Source organism: Sphaerodactylus townsendi, linkage group LG04 (assembly GCF_021028975.2).
Source record: "Sphaerodactylus townsendi isolate TG3544 linkage group LG04, MPM_Stown_v2.3, whole genome shotgun sequence".
NCBI lineage: Eukaryota > Metazoa > Chordata > Lepidosauria > Squamata > Sphaerodactylidae > Sphaerodactylus > Sphaerodactylus townsendi.
This window is the reverse complement of record NC_059428.1, coordinates 111,486,260-111,508,505: the sequence shown is the minus strand read 5'-3', so window position 1 is coordinate 111,508,505 and position 22,246 is coordinate 111,486,260. Positions and strand designations below refer to the sequence as shown.

General features: G+C 52.8%; 1 protein-coding gene and 1 long non-coding RNA gene across 2 annotated transcripts; both read right to left on the bottom strand.

Moving 5' to 3' along the window:
• Positions 1–15,939: 15,939 nt before the first annotated feature.
• SOX21 (SRY-box transcription factor 21) lies at positions 15,940–18,699 on the bottom strand. The gene has a single exon (XM_048494974.1). The coding sequence runs from the start codon at positions 18,289–18,291 to the stop codon at positions 17,440–17,442; it is 852 nt and encodes a 283-aa protein (XP_048350931.1). The 5' UTR covers positions 18,292–18,699; the 3' UTR covers positions 15,940–17,439.
• A 1,955-nt stretch (positions 18,700–20,654) lies between these two features.
• Positions 20,655–21,292, bottom strand: LOC125431907. The gene is made up of 2 exons (XR_007244361.1): positions 21,122–21,292; positions 20,655–21,008 (listed from the first exon to the last, which is right to left on the bottom strand). It is a non-coding gene; the product is annotated as an uncharacterized LOC125431907 (long non-coding RNA).
• Between the last annotated feature and the right edge of the window lie 954 nt (positions 21,293–22,246).

Genomic DNA, 22,246 nt, shown 5'->3' with positions numbered 1-22,246 from the left:
ACTTCCTGCCAGCATGATGTAGTAGTTAGAGTGTCAGACCAGGATCAGAGAGACTTGGGCTCAAATCCTTGCTCTGCGATAGAACCCTGCTGGGTTAGATTCAGAGGCGTAGCTAGGGAAAATGGAGGCCGGTGCTAAATCTGAGTTTTGCCCCCCCCCCCCCCCCCGGCAGCTGCCCTCCCTCACTACAACCTGTCTGTAGAGAAAGGGGGGATTTGCTTTGCATCCCAGAGGGAGGGGAGCAAACTTCAGTGGATGCAGGGTCCCTGGCTGCCTCTGACCCACTGAAACTGAAGGCTTGAAGCTAGCAAGCTTGAAATCCTAGAGATGCTGCCAGAGAAAGGGGTGGGGACCCCTCTTCTTTCTTCCCTGGAATGCAGCAGCATCCTGAGTGAGTAAAGGGGCAATCCATTCCCAGGTTTCAGTCTGCAGAGGACATGGCAGCAGCGGCTGTAGCAGGACTAGGGGGCCCTGGTAGGGTGTGTGGGTGCCTCTGTCCTACGCTGCTCCCCCCCCCCTTAAGCACTTACCTTGTCGCTTCTCTCCAGTCTCTCCTCTGCTGCGTTTGTTCTCTTCCTTATTTACAACACACGTCACTTCCTCTCTCTTGCTCTGCTTTCCCTTTATCAACTTCCTGCCCTTTGTTACCCCGCCCCTCTGCCTGGCTCTGCTGCATCTGATTGAGTGCCCTCCAGGCTCCTGACCCCGCCCCCAGTCACAGTTGCCGGGGTCGTTTGCACACGGCTCGCCTCGCCTGGCTGGCTGGCTCCAGAGTCTCTCTGTGAAGGGAGGGGGCAGAGAGCGCCTCCTCAGGCCCCCTCCTTTTGTTTAGGACGTTCACAGACGGTCCTGCTGGCTGCTGCAAGTCTGTCTGCCCGCCCGGCGGGGATGCTGAGGCCGCGTGGGCCGAGCTGCCGGTGAGGGGGGGAGGGGGTGTAGCTGCGGTTTTGCGCCCCCCCACGTGACTTGGCAGAGGCGCGCCCGGGACAAGCCGCCCCAGATGTCCCCATTGGCGCTTCGCCACTGACTGCAGTAGCTAAACAAAAGAAACAGCAAAGTTTAAGGATGCTGGAAAGATCCACTGAAAGCCCTTGAGTTCATAAAAACAGATCTAGGATAAAAGTTTAGGAATGTCACCAACAGAGTTCTATAGATTTTTCATGGACCAGAGTCCACTTCCTTGAGACAAAGGCCAATAATCTACAGACTGAATGAAACCGGGCATACCATCCTCATTTGCTGTACATTTTCTCATTTGACACATGCCATCATCTGTTGGCAATATTCTCCCACTTTTTACAAAGATCAAACAGTGCTGTCTCCGTACAAAATGAGACAAATTGGGAATTGGCTATCATGTAAAAGCCTGTCATGGGCTTGGTCCCTCTGGGATGAACTTCCCCCTGACATGACACGCCCCCTCCTGCCCCGCCCACGACACATGACTGCAGTGGTGGTGCCCAGGGCAAACTGTCCCTACTAAGCAACTCAGATCTGATAAGATCAGGCTGGCCTAAGGTATCCAGGTCACAGTAGCTCTTGGGTACACTGGGGGATTAACACTCCTCAAAGTAATAGAAACAACACATGTCACATATATTAACTGTGCAGAAATTCCATTAAGATAGAAAATGCCTTTTACAGAATCCAGAAGACTTCTACCCAGTTAGGCTATTAGCCCATCTAGGCACACACATTGCTTGTTAACCAACAACAGCTCCCCAGGATTGCAAGTACAGGAATTTGCCCACCTATGAGATCCTTTTTAACAGGGATGTCAGGATAGCACCTGGGCACAGGCATAGCAACAAGAGTAAATGGCAGTGAATGGGCACTACCAGGTTTACAGTATGAACCTCCATTCATAGTCAGAGTCAGTCTCCCACTTCTTGGTGTAGTTGTTCCATTGCTGAGAGCAGGGCCAACCCTACCCAGCAGGTACATTAAAGCAGAGACTGACGGATTGCCCTAGTCAAACATATGCGCTAGTTGCTCTCTGTGTTTATTCCTACACACTGCATCCAAATGCCTTCCCAGATCTCAAAGCCACCTCATGCTTGGTGTTAGCCAGATCAGTTGGTGTAAACCCTGGCACCTACAATAGTTCGTGGGTTTTTTTAGCTGTGATACCTCACAAGGCTTTTTAATGCACCACTGGTGTATGCAGTCAGACTGGCCATCCTTCTGGAAACTTCTGCACACAATCCATATGTTTTACTAGGGATGTATGGCCTCTCCAGAGCCAGGAAAACTTGCAATACATTGGATCTTGCACTTGCACTAGATTCAGATGGGTAGGCAGGTGTGCAACAGAAAAAAAGTGTGAGTCCAGTGGCACCTTTAAGACCAACAAATATTTATTCTTGGTATAAGCTTTTGTGTGCATGCTTACTTCTTCAGATAAACGCTACGTGCACAATGACTTCCGTGTACTTCAGTGGCATAACACCCGGGGGCGGCATCTTGCCCCAGGCACGTATTGGAGCGGGGGTGTGGCAGGGGCATAGAGCACACACATGCCTTGGGCACAGTTCCCCCTCGCTACGGCTCAGGTGCCCTTCTACCTATATCAGATTAAATGGATGGATGACTTATCCCTGTTGCAAATGGCCTCTGTGATTATTGAGTGAATGGGGACTAGAGATGGTAAATGTGGAATAAGAATTCTCTATCTGTCCTTCTCCCATCAAATTTGATGGGCCTTTGACTAACTTCTGCTTATAAAATCCATATCCCAATGCTCTATCACATTATAAGGTGGCTCAACCTGGGATGGTGCTACACAGAACTATCTAGATCAGGGGTAGGGAACCTGCGGCTCTCCAGATGTTCAGGAACTACAATTCCCATCAGCCTCTGTCAGCATGGCCAATTGGCCATGCTTGGTGAGGAAACTGATAGAGGATGTGTCCCTAATTTCCTGAGCCCTATCCAATCTAGATAAGCTGATCTTGACTTGTAGCACACACCCTATGGAATAGCATGAACAGACCACAAAATGGGATGCAGTTGAGAAGAGAATAAATGTGAACTGTTCATCAGAAATGATTGAATAAGATAGTCCCAGGATGCCAGTTTATCTAGTTGTGTGGGGAACTTTTCAGTTTGTGCAGTCTGAAGACAGGGACAGAATTCTTGGAAGCTTTGAGATGTATTACCTGCTTTAATGACTGCTTAAATCTACCGGGAAGGAGCTGACAGACTGAGTCTGGGAGACAGTAAATGCCTCCCTGAGAGAGGGGATGGTCACCCCCTACATGAATCAGGCAGTGGTGCATCACTCCTAAGAAACCTACCATGGATCCTGGAGAGTTGGATAATTACTGCCCATTGTCAAATGTACCATGCTTGAGCAAGGTGATTGAACAAATGCTGGCTGGGCAATTTTAGGTATATCTGAGGGCAATTTCCCACTGGCAATTAATCCTGGGATAGTCACCTGAAATATCCAGGTTTTCTTGCGATCTCCCCACTGCTGAACCACAGAACACAGATCAGTCTCGTTTCTGGCACTCCCCACTCCCCTATCATGGGATTTTCCTGGACCTGCTTGTATATGCACCTTTTTGAAAAAAACACTCCAATGGATGGAAGCTAATAGGAGATGGGGGCTACACATTTGAGGGCCCATAACTTTGGCTCCCATGAACCAAACTTCACCAAACCTGGGTGGTATCATCAGGAGGGTCTCCTAAAGATACTCTGAAATGTTGGTGCTGCTAGCTTAACAATTGCACCCTGACAGCAGGCACTCCCCAAGGGGCAGGCCTAGATGTCTGCACTAGAAACATGCTGCAGTGAGGATGTTGGAACCTGAATGAAAAGGTGCTGATTCTTTTGAAACTTGGTTGTATCTAGATTAAATTTTCAGTGGGAATTTGGCCTCATGAGTTTATATCCATTCCAATCTGGTTTTGGGCCTACTTCTGGAACTGAAATAGCCTTGGTCGGCCTGGGGGATGATTTGCACTGGGAAACAGAGCGGGGGAATGCAACCCTGCTAATTCTCTTTAACCTCTAGGTCAGTGATGGCGAACCTATGGCATGGGTGCCAAAGGTGGCACTCGGAGCCCTCTCTGTGGGCACGCACACATAGAGTTTGTCATGTGGGGGTGGAAAATCACCCCCCCACACACACACACACACACATCTAGGCAGGCCTGGGCCACTTAGCACGATGTGTGCGCACCGTGGTGAGCAGGGAGGATTTGGCTGGCGGGCCTGGTGCCTCTGCTCCAGGTGGCTGCTGCTTGGGGGGGGGACAGAGGGGGCAGAGATGCTAGGCACTGAGCGGTGCGCATGGGACTTGCTGGATCCTACAGCAGGCTGGCCCCTGCTTGAGTGGTGGGGTGGAGGAAGAGAGAGCCAACCGTTTTTTCCTAAACTAAAACCTCAGCATTCAGGTTAAATTGCCGGGTTGGCACTTTGCAATAAATAAGTGGGGTTTAGGTTGCAAATTGGGCACTTGGACTCAAAAAGGTTCGCCATCACTGCTCTAGGTGGCTCTTGATTCCATCAATCATTCATGTTATCCTTCTGGGCCACCTCTCAGGGGTGGGACTGGGAGATGCTGTTCTGCAATGGTTTTTGTCCCACCTCAAAGGTAGGGTTCAGAGTGGGTAGCTCTTGTTCCATGCCTTGGCCTCTGGCCAACGGGGTCCCACAAGGTTCCTTCTCTTTAATGTTATGATAAGCTGCTGGGAGAGATCATCTGAAGTTCTGGGCTGAATTATCACCAATTTGAGAATGACACTCCATCTCGTGATCCAGCAAATCCTGAGAAGGGGTGTGGAAATTCCTGGAGGCATTTTTGGGATGGATGAGGGCTAGTAAACTGAAGCTTAATCCTGACAAAATAGAAGTGCTACTGGTGATGGAATTTTTGACCCAGGAACTGGAATAATTCATGTTCTGGGTGGGATTGCACGCTCCCTGAAGGAGCGGGTTCATAGTTAGGTGTCCCAAACCTCCTATGCATAAACAGGTGGCAGTGGTGGCTAGGATGCCTTTCACCAGGTTTGGCTGGTGAGCTAGCTGTGGCTCTTCCTAGATGGGAAAGATTTGGCCACTGTGGTGCATGCCTAGGTAATATGTAGATCAGATTACCACAATGTACTCTACATGGAGCTGCCCTTGAAGACTGTCCAGAACCTACGTTGGTTTAGGATACTGCAGCCAGAATGTTGACTGGAGTGGGTTGTAGGGACCGCATCATTCCAGCCTTATTCAACCTAGATTGGCTCCCGATTTGCTCCATGTCCAATTCAAGGTGTTGGGATTGACCTTTAAAGCCGTATACAGTTTAGGGCCAGCAAACCTTGATGACTACCCATTCCAATATGAAGTTCGCTGTGATTATCTTCAGAGGTCTTGTTTCAGGTGCCCCTGCCCTCTGAGGCAAGATTGGTGGAAACCCTGGAGAGGGTCTTCTTGGTCATGGTGCTGGAACTGTGGAACTTCCCCAGGTAGGTTCATCTGTTTCCTTCTATCATTATCTTCCACCACCAGGAAAAAACAATCATGTTTTGTTTGTCATTCTCTCACTAACTCTTTTAACAGCCTTCCACCCAGACTGTGTTGTTATGCATGTTTGTGTGTTTATATGTGTTGTTAAATGGTTTAAATATTTTACACACTCTTATTTTAAATGCTGTTTTAATGTCTTGGTTTTTTAATGTTGAAAGGTTGTGATGTTTGGCACCTTGAGGGCCCTATTTGGATGGAAAGGCAGGATATAAACGTTTTAAATAAACAGAGAAACTCTCCTCTCCACAGATACTGAGATCACCACAAGCATACTAGTTCCCACAAGCATGGGATCCCCCAAGTGCTTTAAAAATTCTTGTAGAACTGAATGGTTGTTAGTCCTCCAAGTGCAAGTGAGCCATGGCACATGAAACTGCCTGCTATAGGATCAGACCTTTAACTTATCCATGTCAGTCTTGTGTGCTGTGATTGGCAACAGTTCTCCAGGGTCTCAAGCAGAGGTGATTCATATCACCTTTTAGCTGATCCTTTTAGCTAGCTGGGCCTTGAACCTGGGACCTGAGCCACTAGGCCTCCCATTTGGGAGAGTAAAAACTGTTGGCAGATTACTTGTTATGCAGAGAAGCAGCAGACTCGCTAACTGCAGGTAAAGTTAAAGTTTTATTCGGGAACTACATTTCAGATAGGACAGCTGAGTGACAGGGATAGCCTTCAGCTATGCAGGGTAGGAAAGAGGAGAAACTTCTGAAAACAAGAAGGAAATTAGATCTTGGATTATCAGTCTATGGACAGACAAGAGGTGACACAAAAGGAGGGAGGGTCTCTAACCTTACAGCCCTATCAAGCTAACCACTTACCTGCCCCCTGCTGGGTCTTCTTCCCAGTTCCTTTGCACGCTAGACTGTAATTTCCAACAAAAACAGCCTTCCAGTTGTGCCACAGGTTAGCCTGGACCATAGTCATAATATCCCATTGGGTGTGCAGTGTGTATCTAAGGAAACATACCATGCCTTACAGAGGTTCTTATACTATTCTGGCCCCTCGCTAAAGATATTGTCAGCTCACTAAAGATATTATCATCATGATGGACTATTTGCTGCTCAGGACACCTAAAAGTTAGTTTTCATGGTTCATCGTACACCATAGTGTCACATGCTAGCAGCACACCAAGAAACAGAACTCAGGGCAAAATTATACAGATGACGCAGAACTTCCGTGGATCTCTTCCCAATAGATCTCTTTAGGTTCTCTGTGGGAACGTGAATTGACTGCAGGGTGGGAAACAGTTAAGAAGCAGTATCTGACCTCTGTCAACACTTATGATGGCCTTATTCTGGGGCAGCTTCCTCCCCAATGCCTGTATTACTCCAGAGTGCAATCTTTTACTCATAAGGTAAGTGAAGGACTGTCCTTCTGTCGTCCAGACAACATTGCAGGGAGATGGAAGGAGGGAATCCACTCCATACCCCTGAAAAGAGACTCAACATGAGGTCAATGTGTGGTCTTAGCTCCGAGCATCCCAAAATTCATTGCATATATACATACATGCACACATCTTTGCAGAGCTGCCAAGGGTCACTACAGACCTTCCGAAAATGATCCCCTTGGATGTTTCTTTCAAATCCTCTAGACCAGGGGTGTTCAACGCTGGCATCCCAGATGTTAATGGACTACAATTCCCATCAGCCCCAATTGGCCATGCTGGCAGGGACTGATAGGAATCACAGTCCGTGAACAGGTGCCAGAATTGGGCATCCCTGATATAGACCGTCTAAAACAGGGGTAGGGAACCTCGGGCTCTCCAGATGTTCAGGAACTACAATTCCCATCAGCCCCTACCAGCATGGCCAATTGGCCATGCTGACAGAGGCTGATGGGAATTGTAGTTCCTGAACATCTGGAGAGCCGCAGGTTCCCTACCCCTGGTCTAAAACGTCTCATGAAAATAAATTGCATGATTATCCCTTTAGTACCGGTACTCCCCATGGCCTTGGGTCCTTGCAACATGCAGGCTGTCTGTCCACACCCACAATACACTCTCATCATAAAGAGCATTTTGTTAGTAAGGCACTGAGAAAATGAGACCTCATGCTATGTTTGCTCATAAACACGAGTATCAAGGAATCTCCAACCAATACTGGAAGGTCTATTCTTTAATTGTTAGGGCTCCAAAGTACAAAATGAACCAAACAATCACTTCTGCCCCCTAAGTAGCAGTGGCAATTCTTATAGTGACTTTCAGTGGTTTATTCAAAATTGTCAGATTCCACCACACATTGAGGAGTTGTGCTCATTGTACTAGAAACCATCATTCCAATATTATATTAGAAACATCATTCCGAAAACCAGTGTTTTGTTTCTGCCTCTTCAAAGTTCAACAGCTCTTTGACTAGAGCAGAGCTTTTGCACGTATTGGATGGTTATCATGCAGTGATGCATTTACTGGCAGTTTGTTGAATTGTCTAAACACAAACGTTCTTCAGGAGGGAAGTAGTTCATCAGCCTTTTCTCTTCTGGGTTGCAAAATTTCAAGTGGCAACTCCAAGGGGAAGCAAAAGACAAGGGTATTTGGGGGAAAGTCTACTTTATTGTGGATGGTATGAAATTGAGCTGAGATTTCAGCCATGAAATCCACCAGAGACTGGTGTAATGTTATTGGGGGAAGGGGGGCAAATGAAAACTACAATATATCAATATCATGAAGTAACTCAACTAGAAATAGAGGATTTAAAAGATAATTTCAGATAGTCGCTATGTTAGTCTGCTATAGAAGAGCTAGATTTGAGTCCATTGGTTCCTTACAGTTGGGGGAGCGGTGAGTGTTTGATAATCAAGCTCTCTTTGTCAGATACAATTCAAAAGGTATGTGATGCAATTGCAGTCTATCTTTTGACACTGCTTTATTTTAATCCTCTGCAATTGTAAACTTCAGTTTTGCTGAATGATGACTGTATGATTTACTATAAAGATCCTCTATTTTATGTAACAATGATTGACTATAATCATATCGAGAGGGACATTTTTTGTCTGATTCTTAAGTGATGTTTGAGAAGCAGAAAGGGGAAAAACGCGTGTCTTCATGTATGTTGTCAGAATAGCATCTGGAGCAATTAGGGGTTACTTCACATGTTACCAGACTTCTCAAAGGAGCTCTGTTCTGTGATGGAAACTCATCCTATGCCCCACTGATGCTGTTCAGACAGTCTTCTCTTGGTGCTGGCCTCTCTTAGGACTGTCTTTTGGCAACAAGGAGGTCACAGGCTTTATCTGTGATGGCCCCTGTGCTCTTGAATGGCCAACCTGAATGGGGGCAGAGGGCACCTCTAGTAACCACATTTAGGAAGCTATGCAAGAAGACAGTTTTATACCACTTGGTATAAATTGTCTATTTGCTTTTTTGCAACTTGTGTCTTTTTAAAAACTTTCTTGATGGACTGTCCTTTGTGTCTGCTAACCATTCAAGGAGGCAAGGCAAGATATAAATCTTTCAACTAAATAAATATTGCACCATGATTGCAATGTGCTGTGATACTATGTTCTGTTCCGGAACTGAATTTTGTGTCCGTACTGTGGGAAGCCACAATCCACAGAAGCCGCTGACCCACATTTACGGTCTGTAGAGTTTGCACATGCATGCTCATCAGTCAGTGATGGTGAATGTCCAGAGATGGCTCGCACCTGTGAATGGGCCATCATAAATAAAACCTCAGCAAAAGTAGCCACGTGCCCCATTTTGAAAAAAATATGCCTTTTCCTTTGGTTCAGTTCAAGCATTCAGCCACCAGCCGCCACCAAGGGGCTGTTTATAGAATATCCACTGCTTTCTGTGCATCACAGTTTCTCTACACTGCAGAACCGGCTAAGATGCAGGGATCACCTGCCTCCATTGTAAACACAGCAGATGAGGACGTGGTAGAGGTCCGTCTGCTTCGGGTGGGCCACTCAAGAGGCATTTGATGTAAATCATCATAAATCACTGGATGAGCGAGACAGAGAGAGCCCCAATGTGCCAGACATGTGCAAACCAGTTGCAATTAAACTGTGCTGAACAACCCAGCCATGTACTTGCCTGTGTAAATCAGGTTGCAATCTGTGATCTGCACATGTAAATCACACCCAACACGATTTCCGCTCAGAAAGAAGTGCCATTTAGAAGGCAAGAAATCACACACACACTCTAGACTGGTTTTGTTTTGCCACCTGCTGGGGTGATTGATTCCCATTACTTTTTAATGGTTACGGTTATTCATTTTAAAAAGAAGGGTGTTTTTGAAAACACACACACACACCCAACTTACTTTTTGAACAAGCAACTTTGAAAACTATTTCCAGATCTCTTTTAAGACAGCCTTAACAGTGTGTCTGCTACAGGAAACAGCCATTCTGTTTGACTTCCCTGTCCTGAGTGCTCAGGGTGATGATGTCTATCTGTCCTTTGCCTTCCCTAACAAATTCCAGGTCTGGAGCTGTAAACGGCTAATTACTTTCGCTTATGGCTGGTAGGGGCGGAAAGGGGACCAGCGTGCCAGTAATATCTTTCCAGGAGAAGTGCTTAAAAGCTGCCCGGCTGTAATTTCCCATAAGAAATCTGGTTCTACTGGTTGATTTCAATAGGAGAATTCTTTGCCTAGAGCCACAAGATGAGTAATATACCTGGTGTCTTCTACGCCTCTGCTAATATGATAATAAGCACATGCAAAGGGGGGGTTTGAGGTGTTTACAGTGACTGCTTCATTCCTTTCACCTAAGAAGTCCAAGGCTATTGGGGGGAGGGGGAGCATGCCTGAATCTGACCCCCCCCCCCTCCTTAACCCATCCCAAACCTTAAAGTATCTAACTTCCACCATCCTGGCTTGTAGGGTGCGGGGGAGCCTGTGAATGTTTGTCCACAAAACTGGAGCTGATGTTTGGGATTTTTCCAAGGCTCCCTGACAACGCTAGGAGAGCCCCTCTCTGCTGGGTGGAAAAAAAGGCAAAGGGAGAAATTAGGACACTGCAATCGCTATTTGTGTGTATTTGGATGGGAGGGGGGGTTCATCCTTTTTGTGCCATTTTTTCCCCTGAAGGGAAAGAAAAGGCCCAGCAGTGTTTGCAAAAGAGCCGGGAATCACCACCCTGAATGCAAAGACTATATCTGCATTAAGCACCAAACGTGGATCCTGGAGAGAAGGGAAGGGGGGGGGGCTTTGGGGGAGCGTTTTAATCTCGCTGGGAAACACTCGCAGGTTTCAAGTGCGAGTAACTGAGTAGGCATCGCAGGGAGGTGTAGCATCCGACGATCGCCATTCCCTGATCCATGTACAGCTCGATCCCTTACTGGCTCCCTCGGAATGAAATCCCCTCCGTTCAGTGGGACTTGCTTCCAAATGTGTTCGGGGACTGCGACGGCCTGAGCGTTTTTAGGGTTTATCCTCCGGAGGGACTGTAAACTAAGCCGTCTCAACGAGAATGCTGAAGATCGTGTGAAATGTCTCGGTGTAAAGATGATGGCCATAAAATTAAACCCCAGGAGACTCCCCCTGTATCCCGGCTGGCCGATCCCGGGCATTTAAATGGGGATCGGTTGGGATTTCTGCATGTTTCTGTCTTGCACTGTCCGTGTTCTGAAGAGGGAGGGGTCCGGCGGGGAACCTCGGCCGGCCGTCAAGTTCATGATCAAAAAAGCCGCATCCTTACCTATTGCAGTGATGAACAGAACACGCTTTCTTTCTCCTTTTTATACCTACCAGTAGTAGTAGTGGGAGAAAGATGAGGAGGAGCAGGTGTGGTGTGGACAATGGGGGGGGGGGGGCATCACAAACTAAACTTGCGAACAACTTTGGAAAGAAACTTTGGTGGAGGAATCTGGAAACGAGGCAACCGTCCCTAGCCTCCGTGGGGCCAAAAACAGCGGTGTGAAATTGGTGTAAACCCTTTTACACCATTTTAAATCATTTTACACTGTTTTCACACAGCTGTTTTTGGCCCATGCAGAAACGGGAGCATCTTGACAGAGGGTGAGAAAAGGCCAGCCCACCCCCCCCCCCCGCCTGCTTTTGGCCCGCATCCTTCTAGGAGCCCTCCGCACTGCGGGGGGGGGGGGGCTTGAGCCACTTCCCCTCCCCCTCCTGCTGGGGATGCCAGAAGTCCCCTTCGAAGCCGCTTTCCCAGCCAGCAGAGACAGGCCAGATGAGGGAGGGGGTCGCCTATTTCTTCCTCCCTTCCAAACTTTTGCCTCCTTTCAATTCTCCATAGTTCCATCCTTTCCCCTGCCCCCTTGAACTCCCTCGGCGAGGAGGCTGCCCCCCCCCCCCCCGTCAAAAGCAAGAGAGTCCCGCTCTGTCCCCCGCCGACCCGGGACTCTCTGGGCGGGCAGGCAGCGTCCTCCGGTCTTCAGCCAGGCCCCTCTTCGGCGGTGGGAATCGGAAGCCAGAGACGGGCACTGGGCCAGAGGACCCTCGCTCGGATTGGCAGCGGCGCTGCCGTGGAGGGGACGGCGCCCCAACAGAAAACCGGTCCCGCTCCAAGCAAAACTCTGGTCCGGTCCCGCTCCCCACCCCCCGCCCCAAGAGCTCCCGCCGAGGTTCTTTCCTATCCGTGTGTTTTGCAGTTCGAGATCTTGCGTAATATCTAGCCCCGGTCTAGCATCCTTTAACAACTTGCTGCAGTTACATGCAAAATGTGTGCGCAATGCATGCAGATATGCGGACGTGTGTATAATGATTGCACCCACATAGATTTAATGCAAATACACATAGATACAATGCGTGTGTGTGTATATATGTACATATGGGTATTATATGTATATGTGTGTATATAATGTTCGCACACATATAACGCACAGCACACACATACTGCAAACATTATATATATATAAATATAATATTCGCACGCATATAATGCACACCTAAAAAGCATGTATAGATAATGCACATTTACATAAAGCATGTATATAAGTAATGCATCCATAACAATGCATTATATAATACACACGTATAATGCATATATAAATGCACATGTATATAATGTATACACATACACACACACACATATATCTATCTCCCCAGTGATTTGCATTGCTTCATTTTCACCTTTTCTCATTCCGCCTCGCAAGGAGCATATCTATTCAACGCCCTTGCCAAAACGAGAAAAAAGCCCCCTCTATTCAAAGGGCATTTAGTTTCTTTCTTTCTTGGCCGGTAACCCTATTCATCAATTGTTGAGTCTTGTCGATGGCATTCTAATGCTAATCCGGCGTGTTAAATATCTTTTTGTTCCCCCTTTCACCGTTTTGTCATTCAGTTTATCCAGTTTTGGTCACCCATTTTATTTATTTATGCGCCTGTTCCCATTCAGGGGCTCATGTATTTTTTATTATGTTGTTTCTCTGTCATGCAGTGTCAACTTAGTCTATTCAAAGGGGGCTACTTGACGGGCCGGAGGGACAAAGCGTGTACACAATTGCGCCGCTATTCAGCCCGGCCAGCTGGATCGTCTGAAAAAAGAAAAGGGAAGAAAGAAAAAGGAGGAGAAGAAGGGGGCAGAGGGAAGAAAGAAAGCAGAAGAAGGGGAAAGAAAGGCAGGCAGCCAGCCGAGGAGAAGCCGCAGCCCGCTGAAAAGCCCGGCCTCACAATGGCCACAGAAGAAACGCACAATGCTAACCGTTTCCCAAATACCACTGATTGCCTTCCGCACAAAGAGGAGAAAGGCGCCGCTTTCTCTTCGCTCCACTTCAACAAACAACACCCGCACAAAACCTCCCAACCCCTGGTTTTGTTCGGGCACAAAAAAAACCCTCGACGGTCTAAACGCTCCCACAAAAAGGGAGAGGGCTTTTTTTCCACGATCTCCCTCTTCTCCCCCCCCCCCCTTTCATTTTCTTTGCCGGAGAGAGAAAAGGACAGGGAGGGGGGAGGAGATTTGGGGGGGGGGGTTGTCAGGGAATTAATAATATCAGTCTTTGAAAAGGAAACGAATGACCTTTGAGGGATGCCGGCCTGGAGGAGAAAGGCGAAAGGGTGAGGGGGGGCGAAGGGGCAGAGAGATTAGGAAAGTTTTCTAAAGCCCTCGCTGGACCCCGGGGAAGCGGCGTGGGGGGGGGGGGAGTCAGTGGGTCCTTGGAAGCTTCTCTAGGGCAAGTGAGACCCAACACACTCACAGGGTCCCTCGGACACATCTGGTCTAGTGTGCTCCCTCCCGCCCCCCACCCCCGTCGTGTGACCCTTCTGGAATCTTGGAGCTCTGAACGTTCCACGGTGGAATCTTCAGCGCCGGGAAGTTCGACGGCGGAATCTTTGGCTCGCGTTCTGTCCGGGAGTTTTTGGCCTCAGTTGAGGAATTCGTCCTCACAGGAGACGCCCCCAAGGCCATCCACGCCGAGACGGGAAGAGATTATCCGAGAAGCGCTCCCCCCCCCCCGACCGGAAGGACTGCCTTGCCAGTGGCTCTGCTGACGTCCAGGGCTTCATTCCACCTGTTTGCTCAGATACTCGGTTAATTATTTGGACGCCCACGCATCACCCCCCTCCCGTTGCAAATCGCACCCTCGGTTGACGCAAAGGGTCTAATTTTGCTCTTCTGCCCCAGCCAGGAGCCAACTTCCTTCCTGGGAAATGTGCAGCTTTCAAGAGCCGAGGTCCCTGCCCCGAGGGGAAGTGGGAGTGCAAACCGCAACTGGACTAAGTGGGTTGGCGCTCCAACAGCAGAACCCTTCTTTCAAGATCAAGAGTAAGCCTGAAGGTCGCCAGTTCCTCCTGATGGCCATCCCGTTGGGCTTCTAGTCGGGGGTCCGGGGAAACTCCGCAGAGACCCAAGTACGGAAGGATCTGAGACTACGGTCCGGAAAGGACCTTCTGGCCGCCTCGGTCAGGGCGGGGGACGGAGGCAGGTGGAATCCCTCTTTGCGAAAAAGGGACCCGCAGCGCCTGGAGGGGGCGAATCCGACGGCCGGTGGTTTGAGGCCATCGCAAGATTTGTAGCCAAAGTTGAATGGCGCAGGGACAAGGAAGGGAAGGTGGGGGGGGGGGGCGAGGAGCGGCAGGCAGTTCCGTGTCGGGAATGATGGGCTGCCCTAAGCGGGGGGGGGGGGATAGCCAAACCTGAAAGGATTTAATTAACCGTGTCCGTCTAATTACCCCTGGACAGCGCAAATTAGCTTTGCAAATCGCTTCGAACCATATGCATTCAGTTAGGATATTGCAGAGACGGGGGGAGGAAGCCAAGCCGGGTCGACCAAAGCAGCGGCCCTTCTGCAACCGATGGCCCCGGCTGCACGCCGGCATTTCTCTCTATTCCCCCCTCTCAAATCAGAACAACACCCCCCCTCCTCCACACCTGTACGGCCTGCGAAGAAAGTCTCGCCCCGTCCAGAGAAACCTACGCGCACCGTGGAGGTCAGCTACATTTGACTGGCATTCAACGGAAATAGGTGCACAATCCGCGCTCACTTCGGTGTCACATCGTTTAACATGAGCCAGGCTTGCTTCCCTGCCAGAAACGGTGCTGGACGTTTCAAAAAGCAGTGGGGGAAGAAGGAAGGGGATGGCAGCCCATACTGTTGGAAATGGGGGGGGTCCAAGACATGATCAGATAGCGGACACGTCTAGGGGAGCCAAGACCGGTCCCTTTAAGCAATAGTCAGGACTAGCTAGTCCTTCCTTCCTTCCAAAAAGTAAAGGTCACGATCCAAAGCCAGGAGCTTCTGGAAGCCTGGCCTAGACGAACCTCCCTCCTATTTGCTTGACGGCCACCCCGTGACTGGCTTCCTTTGAGCAGCCCCCACACATTTCGCGGATGCGGCTCCAACCATCCAAAAGCTTCTGGGAGTGCAGAGCTACTCTCTACCGGAACCCAGCGGTGACAGTGACACCTCCCTCCCGACGGAAATCCCGGGGATTCCAGGCCGTTTTATCTGGTTAGCTGGAAGAAATCAGCCCATTTAAACCGTGCAAAACACAACTTGCAGAAGCAAAGGTAAGGGGCGTGAGCCGTGCTTACGACCCCCACTCCCCCCCACCCCAAAAAATCACAGGTCGAGAGACACATCCAGGTCAGGAGCAGGTGGGCCTCTCGGGACGGGGCTTTGCGCCCAACAAAGTCGTCGAACAACTTTCCCCTCTGCAAACACGCCTGAAAGCCCTGCGCAGTCAGTGAAACCAGGAATAAATGCTCCCTTCTTTCTTTCCTCTTCCTCTCTCCCCCCTCCCCAGCAGTGATAATAGAACTATTTGGTTGTGGGGTTTTTTTTAAAACCCACACAAAAATCTTTCCTATTCACGATTTCAAACGTGATAAACCGGGTTTTAGTTCCGCCTCACAATGGCCTGCTTTAGATTTCCCAGTCATTATATTCAGGAGGAAAACAAAGGCGATCTTTGGAGGATACCTTTCACTTCACCTGGCCCGCGCAGGTAAGGCCAATTGAGATTAACATCTTGCAAGGAACTCGACAAGAAAGAGAGGATCTTCTCTTGGTTTTTTTTCCTCCCCCTGCTTCAGGCTTTTTATTTAAACTCTTTGTTCCAAAATGAACAGAGTCGTCAGTCTCGGCTTCTAAAATGTACAGATATAGCTTAGACGTCTAATTTTTCTTCTTCTTTTTTAAATTAGAGCACACCAGCAAACTCGGTTGCACACGGCAAATGTTAAAACCAATACTTAAAAACCATTTTTTTCCCCTCTCCAAAATCTTATATTACAGAAAGAAAGAAAAATTAAAACTAAATACAGGTTAGGCAACGTGTTCCACAAACATTAATCCAATATACAGATGACAAACGTCGACGCAAGTTGCTCGTTTCTTTCACACGAGCATCGCCCCCCCTTCACAAATCTGCAGCTGAAATGGGGGCTTTTTGAAGCCCCCCCCACTTGCAAACTGAGTCTTAACTCTGTAGGCGTCGCTGGGAGTGGGGAAGGCAGAGGTTTAGGGCACACCTCCCTCCGAATAAATAGATAATTATCTTTCAGACAAGAAGTCTGAATTAAAAAATTAAACCAATCTCTCAACCAAATGGCGATCTGCGAAGGGACCGGCGTTTGGTTTTGGGTTTTTTTTAATTTGCAGAAGTGACTCTTTAACAAACAAAAAAAAGCAACACCAACTAAACGCGTGATTACTCCAACCTCCCCACGACCCCCGTCCCAACACGCGGGTGCTTGGAAGTCGGTCCCCATGGATTACAGCGAGATCCGATTCCAAGGCAGGGCGGGCGGAGGATGCAAATATACAGCCAAGCGATCTGACACCTAAAGTTCCCAGGCTGGGACTGTACAGACACATTTACAAGCTTTAGGCGAGAGAAACCAGCAGGCGGCCGTTTGCTCTTCGCTTCCGACGGAAGAGCCTTCTCGGGATTTCTCTGGGTCTGGGAGCAGCTGGGCCAGAATCCCCCCCCCCCTCGGTTTTGTTGTGCTTTCCTGTGTCTCGGTCGTTCCTCCTCCGACGGCGCCAGTCCAGAGACCGCCTTCCCGTCGGGGCCCAGCGGATGATTCCTTTCGAGAAACGCGACTGGAGACCCCAGGCCGGCTTGCTGCTTGGAGCTATCGCTGTGCCAGGAACAGAGCTTGGGGGGAGGGCGGTCTAGAAAGGCTGCAGATCGGGGCAATAGAAGGGGGGGGGGCAGCCAGGCAATCCCAAGGAATTCAGAAAGCGCCACGGCGGGGGGGGTGTCCCCCGGGTCTGTTTGGAACCGCGGATGGACGGCATGCTGCTGCTTTCGTGTCTCTCTTGCCGCAGCCCCCCGACAGAGGAGAGAGTCTTCCCTCCCCCAGCACCGGCCCCCAGGGCGCGCAGGAGACCCAGGCAACAGGTAGCAGCGCTGGGATGGGCTCTTCAGACGTTCTGCTCCGCCGGAGGGCCGCGCAGATCCGCCCCGCCGGCCCGGGAGCCGGTGGCGGCTAAAGTCCTAGCGGCGGGAAGCGGCCGCTGCCCCCGGAGCCCCGCCGGAGGGGTCCCAGGGGCGGTGCGGGAGGTCATAGGGCCGCCGCGTAGGCCGCGGGGTAGGGGTCCAGCTGGGGCTTGCCCATGCCCGGCAGGAGGATGTAGGCCAGCGGGGGCTGGAGACCCGGACTAGGCCAGGCGCTGCAGTTGCACGGGATCATATAGCCAGGGTTGCCGGGCGAGGGGTGCGAGTGAGTGTGGCCCCCGCCCGCCGCCGCTGCGGCCGCGGCAGCTGCAGCGGCAGCCGCGTGGAAGGCGCCTCCGGCCGTCGGGTAAGCCAGCGAGGAGGCGGCGTAGGGCAGGCCTGCGGGCGAGCCGCTCCCCCCGCCGCCGCCGCCGCCCCCTCCGCCGCCCGAGGAGAGTTCCGCTGCCATCTTGGAGCCCAGGTCCAGCAGTGAGTAGGGGCCGCCCGCCGTCATCGACGGTGGAAAGAAGACGCGGGCGGCGGCGGCGGCTGCTGCGGCCGCGGCCTTCTCCGGGTTGGCCAGCAGGGCTTCGGGGGCAGCGTGGAGGGCGCCGGCCTTGAGGGCGGCGGCGTGGTGGGCGCTCAGGTGATGTCCGTGGGGGTCTCCAGGGTCCGGGAGGCCGTAGGGCCCGACGGGGAAGGCGAACTTGTCCTTCTTGAGCAGGGTCTTGGGCTTGCGGCGCGGGCGGTACTTGTAGTCCGGGTGCTCCTTCATGTGCATGGCGCGCAGCCGCTTGGCCTCGTCGATGAAGGGCCGCTTCTCCGCCTCCGACAGCAGCTTCCACTCCGCGCCCAGCCGCTTGGAGATCTCGGAGTTGTGCATCTTGGGGTTCTCCTGGGCCATCTTGCGCCGCTGCGCCCGCGACCACACCATGAAGGCGTTCATCGGCCGCTTGACGTGTTCCACCGGCTTGGCCATGCCCGCGACGGCCCCGGCCGGGGCCAGCAGGAAATCAATGGTGGCCTCCCGGCTGCGCTCCTCCGCTCCGGACGGCCGCAAAGGCGCCCAGGCTCGGCGGGCGAGCGGTGGCCAAGACGCCGCCTGGCTCCAGGGGCTGGCGGGGAAGGCCGTCGAGGCGTCGGGCCGCGTTTCCAGCCAGGGAACTGCGGCTCTAGTCGGTGCCTCGCCCGGACGACGGGGGCAGAGGGAAGCGGCCGCCGCCTCGCCCCGCCCGCCGCATGGCTGCACAAGCCCCGAATGACGGCCAAGTCCGACGCGACGCTCCGGGAACCCCCGCCCGGGCCCACCAGAGCCCCTCCTAGCGAGCAACGGGGCGAGTCGCGGCCAGCCTCCCGGGCGCAGGTGGCGGCCTCCTCCGGCCGGACGGGACGGGCGATCGGCTAGCTAGGCGGGCACTGCTGGCGGGCGGCTCCTCCCCGGCGCTCCTCCACAAAGTTGCGGCCACTTCGCAGTTCCGCCGGCCTCCGCCTTCCGCGGTTGCTCCGGGGGCCTCTTGAGCGGGCAGGGCTCAGGGGGCTGGGCGGCGCCGCGGCGGAGGGAGGCGGACCGGGCTGCTGCTGCCCGAGGTGGCGGCTGGGGAGGCCTTCGCGGAGCCTCGTCGGTGGTCCTGCCCGGCGCGCCGTCTGCTCTGCCGGGCATTAGGCTGCCTATATGGAGCGCGGCCCGAGCGCGCGGCGGGGGGCGGGAGCGGGAGGCGGCGGCCGGGCGAGGGGCGGAGCCGCCCCGCTCTCCGCCCCGCCCACAGGCCCATTGAGGAAAGCCCGCGCGACTCCGCCCCCCATTCATGACGCCACGGCTCCGAGGGGCGGAGGCCGGAGCGCTCCCCTCGCGCGTGCGCAGTGGCGGACCCTTCCTGAGCCCCTATCCTGCGCCCGGTGAGCCGGTTCCTGGCTATGCAGGCGGAGAGGTCCGAAGGGGAAGCGCCTCCCCCTCCTGCCCAAGTGTCCCCCCCCCGGGGGCTTCCTTCGCAACGGCGCTGAAGGGCCCCCTATAAGACCGGGGAAGGGATATTCGGGGTGGGGTGGGGCTGTCGGATTCCACTCCAGCGCGGCTGCGATCCTACCTCGATCCAGCCAGGAGTTGAATCCCTGGAGGAATCCGAGCTCCGACTCCCTGCAGACCCTCCCTGGAGGAGAAGGGGGGGGGCGGAAATCCCTCCCGAATCCCCCTGCAAAGTTTCTTCGGAAACAGACTTCCTCCCTCGCCAATGCGACCCCCGCTCATTCCGGGGGAGATCCCGTGGAGAGATGGGCATCGAGGTGAGCCAACCGCGCGTTGCTCTTCCCTGTCCTCGAACCCTGCCCCAAAACGCCCTTTCCCCCGAATCTCATTGATATTCGGGGCGGGGGGGGGGTAGATTTCCCTGGCCCGGTGGCCTCGTCGTCGTCCTCCTCCGCTGCCGCCATCGCCTCCCCCAGCCTGGCGCTCCCGGGCTGGCAGCGGCGCCCCGTCTGTCAAGAGCTGCCTGGGCGAGGGCTTGGTTGCCCGGGGCGATGCGAGACAGGCAAGCAGCGGCCGAGAACGCCTCGCCTCTGAAAAGATCGGGCCAGGCGTCCGCGCGGGGGGGGGGGGGGCTTCGGATTCCAGAGAAATGCCAGCGAGGCTGATGGAGAGGGGAAAGGGGGGGTAGAGAGAAAGAAGAAAAAGTTTAAAGAAGGAGAGAAGAGCCCCGAGTCCATCCCATTCGTGCATTGGGGATTCCCTAAGGATTGCCTAGGGAAGAGGAGACAGACGGCGTAACAAAAGAAGAAAACACAACGCGAAACACACACAAATAAAATCCGTCCCCCCCCCCCCCCCCCTTCCTTTGCACGGGAGAAATCCGTTTTCTTGATGAACCCCAAATTCCCTCAGCGGCCTCAGCCTTTTGACCACGTCGGAGCTCTACAGTTGGCCTGTGAAGGGAAATCTGGGATTCCAGCCACCGACACTGGGGAGAATTACTCCCCATCCGCCAGAGGGTCGTGCTGCTCAGCTGGGGGGTCAGCCCTACGGTTACTTGACCCTGACCGCCGATCAGCGTGGGAGACGGCAAACTCTTCCACCCCCACCCCCCACCCCGTAGTTAGTTCGGCTGTAAGTCAGTTTCGTTGGGCGAGGCTAACGGGGGGGGGGGGGGGGCTCGATTAAGACAGACCCCATTTCAGTCCCAGCCGCGGGGCCTCTTCTTGGGGGTTCGGGTCTCAACCCGGCTTCACCCCGGCTTTCAAAATACTCCTCATCCGCAAAGAGAAACCTTATTTGCCCCCATGGGTGTAGCCATGCCCCCTCTCCCCGCCTCCATGCTTTCCGCGCAGTTGTCACGAATTGGCGGGGGGGGGTTAACTCTTGCCCGGTGTCTTCTCCCGATTTAATATAAAGTGGCCAAAAACAACAACAAACCAAATCAATCACCAGGCTCCCAAACTGTCCGGCGAAATCGCTCCGAGTATATCCAGCGTCCTCCAGGGCAGAAGATCAGGCAATCCGGATTAAATCAGAAGGGACATTCGGGGAAAGAAGGAAGGCACCAGACTGAAGAGGCCGTCGAAAACGAAGGACCTGGGAAACTGGTGGATTTCTGTGGGGGACGCGAAGACGCCTCTCTGCCCGTGGGGGGCTTTCCCTTGCGCCTGGACTCATTCACTCCCCTCCAGGGCCAATTCTCGGGGGTCACCCGCTCAATTCCCATGATCCTTCAGAAAGAAAAGGGTGTGAGATTAGACAGAAGACAAACAGGATAGACAGATAGATAGCCCCCTGCTCATTTGCCCTCTAGTAAATCTCCACCGAACCCCGCCGGACTGACCAGGAACCAGGAACAGAGAGGGATTTTCTGGGCCATTCAGTCGCCAAAGGGACGTTTTGCATCTGCAAAGGATCGGGGTTTTCTCACTGTCTGCCAGAGCCTGTTGCATCGACGGGGCGGGAGATTTGTTTGGGGGGGGCGGGAACCCAGTCGTCCAGGGGAGTCAAGGCGGGCCGGAGGCGGCGGACTCCGTTCTCAATCCCTTGAAGCCAGTGGGCCGAGAGAGGGGCAGCTGGGCTTAGGGCCGCGCTGGGAGTCGCTTGGGAGGGACCACCCCGTCAAACGTGCTCCTTCTGCTAGGAGTTCGTGGTTGAGGTATGAGAAATCTCAGCCGTCCCTCATTGGGGCAGGAGAGAAGATTCAGCCTTCTGCTTATTTGGTTAGAAGAGGAACAGTTATTTCCCCCATTCCCAATCATTTTTACACTTTCTCTTTCCCGCCCCGTCCAGCCACTGCACTTTCTGTCCCTGCGATGTAACAGCTTGCCGCATCTAGCCAAAAGACGCAGCCAGGAGCGGCTGATTTCCTGCCTCCCCTCCGGGGGGGGGGGGGGGGCAGCCCAGGCCAGGGCCAACATATGGAGACCAGGCGACCCCCTGGAAACCTCCAAAGGAGCGGCGATTAACCCCCCACCCGCCGCTGCCCTCTGAATGGGGCTGTCAGGGTGATGAATGTGGACCACGGAGGAGAGTTAAGCTGGGAGGGACAGAAGGGGGGCTCGACCACGGCTTGGAAGGGAGGACGAAGCTGGCCTCTCTGCTCTCCAGCAAGACAGATTCCCGCTTGGAAGAGACGAGTATCCCATTCTCCAAAAGGATTGCCCCCCCCCCCCCCCCGTTCAGCCACAGAACACTTTTGCAAGCTCTTCTCTTCTCTTCTCCCCTTCCCTTCCCTTCTCTTCCACCCACAAGGACCCAGCCCCAGCTAGCATATTGACTACCCTTCTGGTTTTCCTAATTGACAAATGAACCGATTCTGGAGTCTGAAGTGAGACGAAAAACTTCCCTCGTCATTTGCAAATGCCAACAGCTGCAGCAGCTCCAGAAACTTTATTGGGTTCTGCATGGCTCAACCGGTGGTTTAATCAGAGACCCGTGCACAATGTTATTGCTGCCATCCGCCAAG

Bases quoted from the DNA above. Each gene is read 5' to 3' on its own strand.
- SOX21 (XM_048494974.1), bottom strand. From the start codon at position 18,291: ATGGCCAAGCCGGTGGAACACGTCAAGCGGCCGATGAACGCCTTCATG.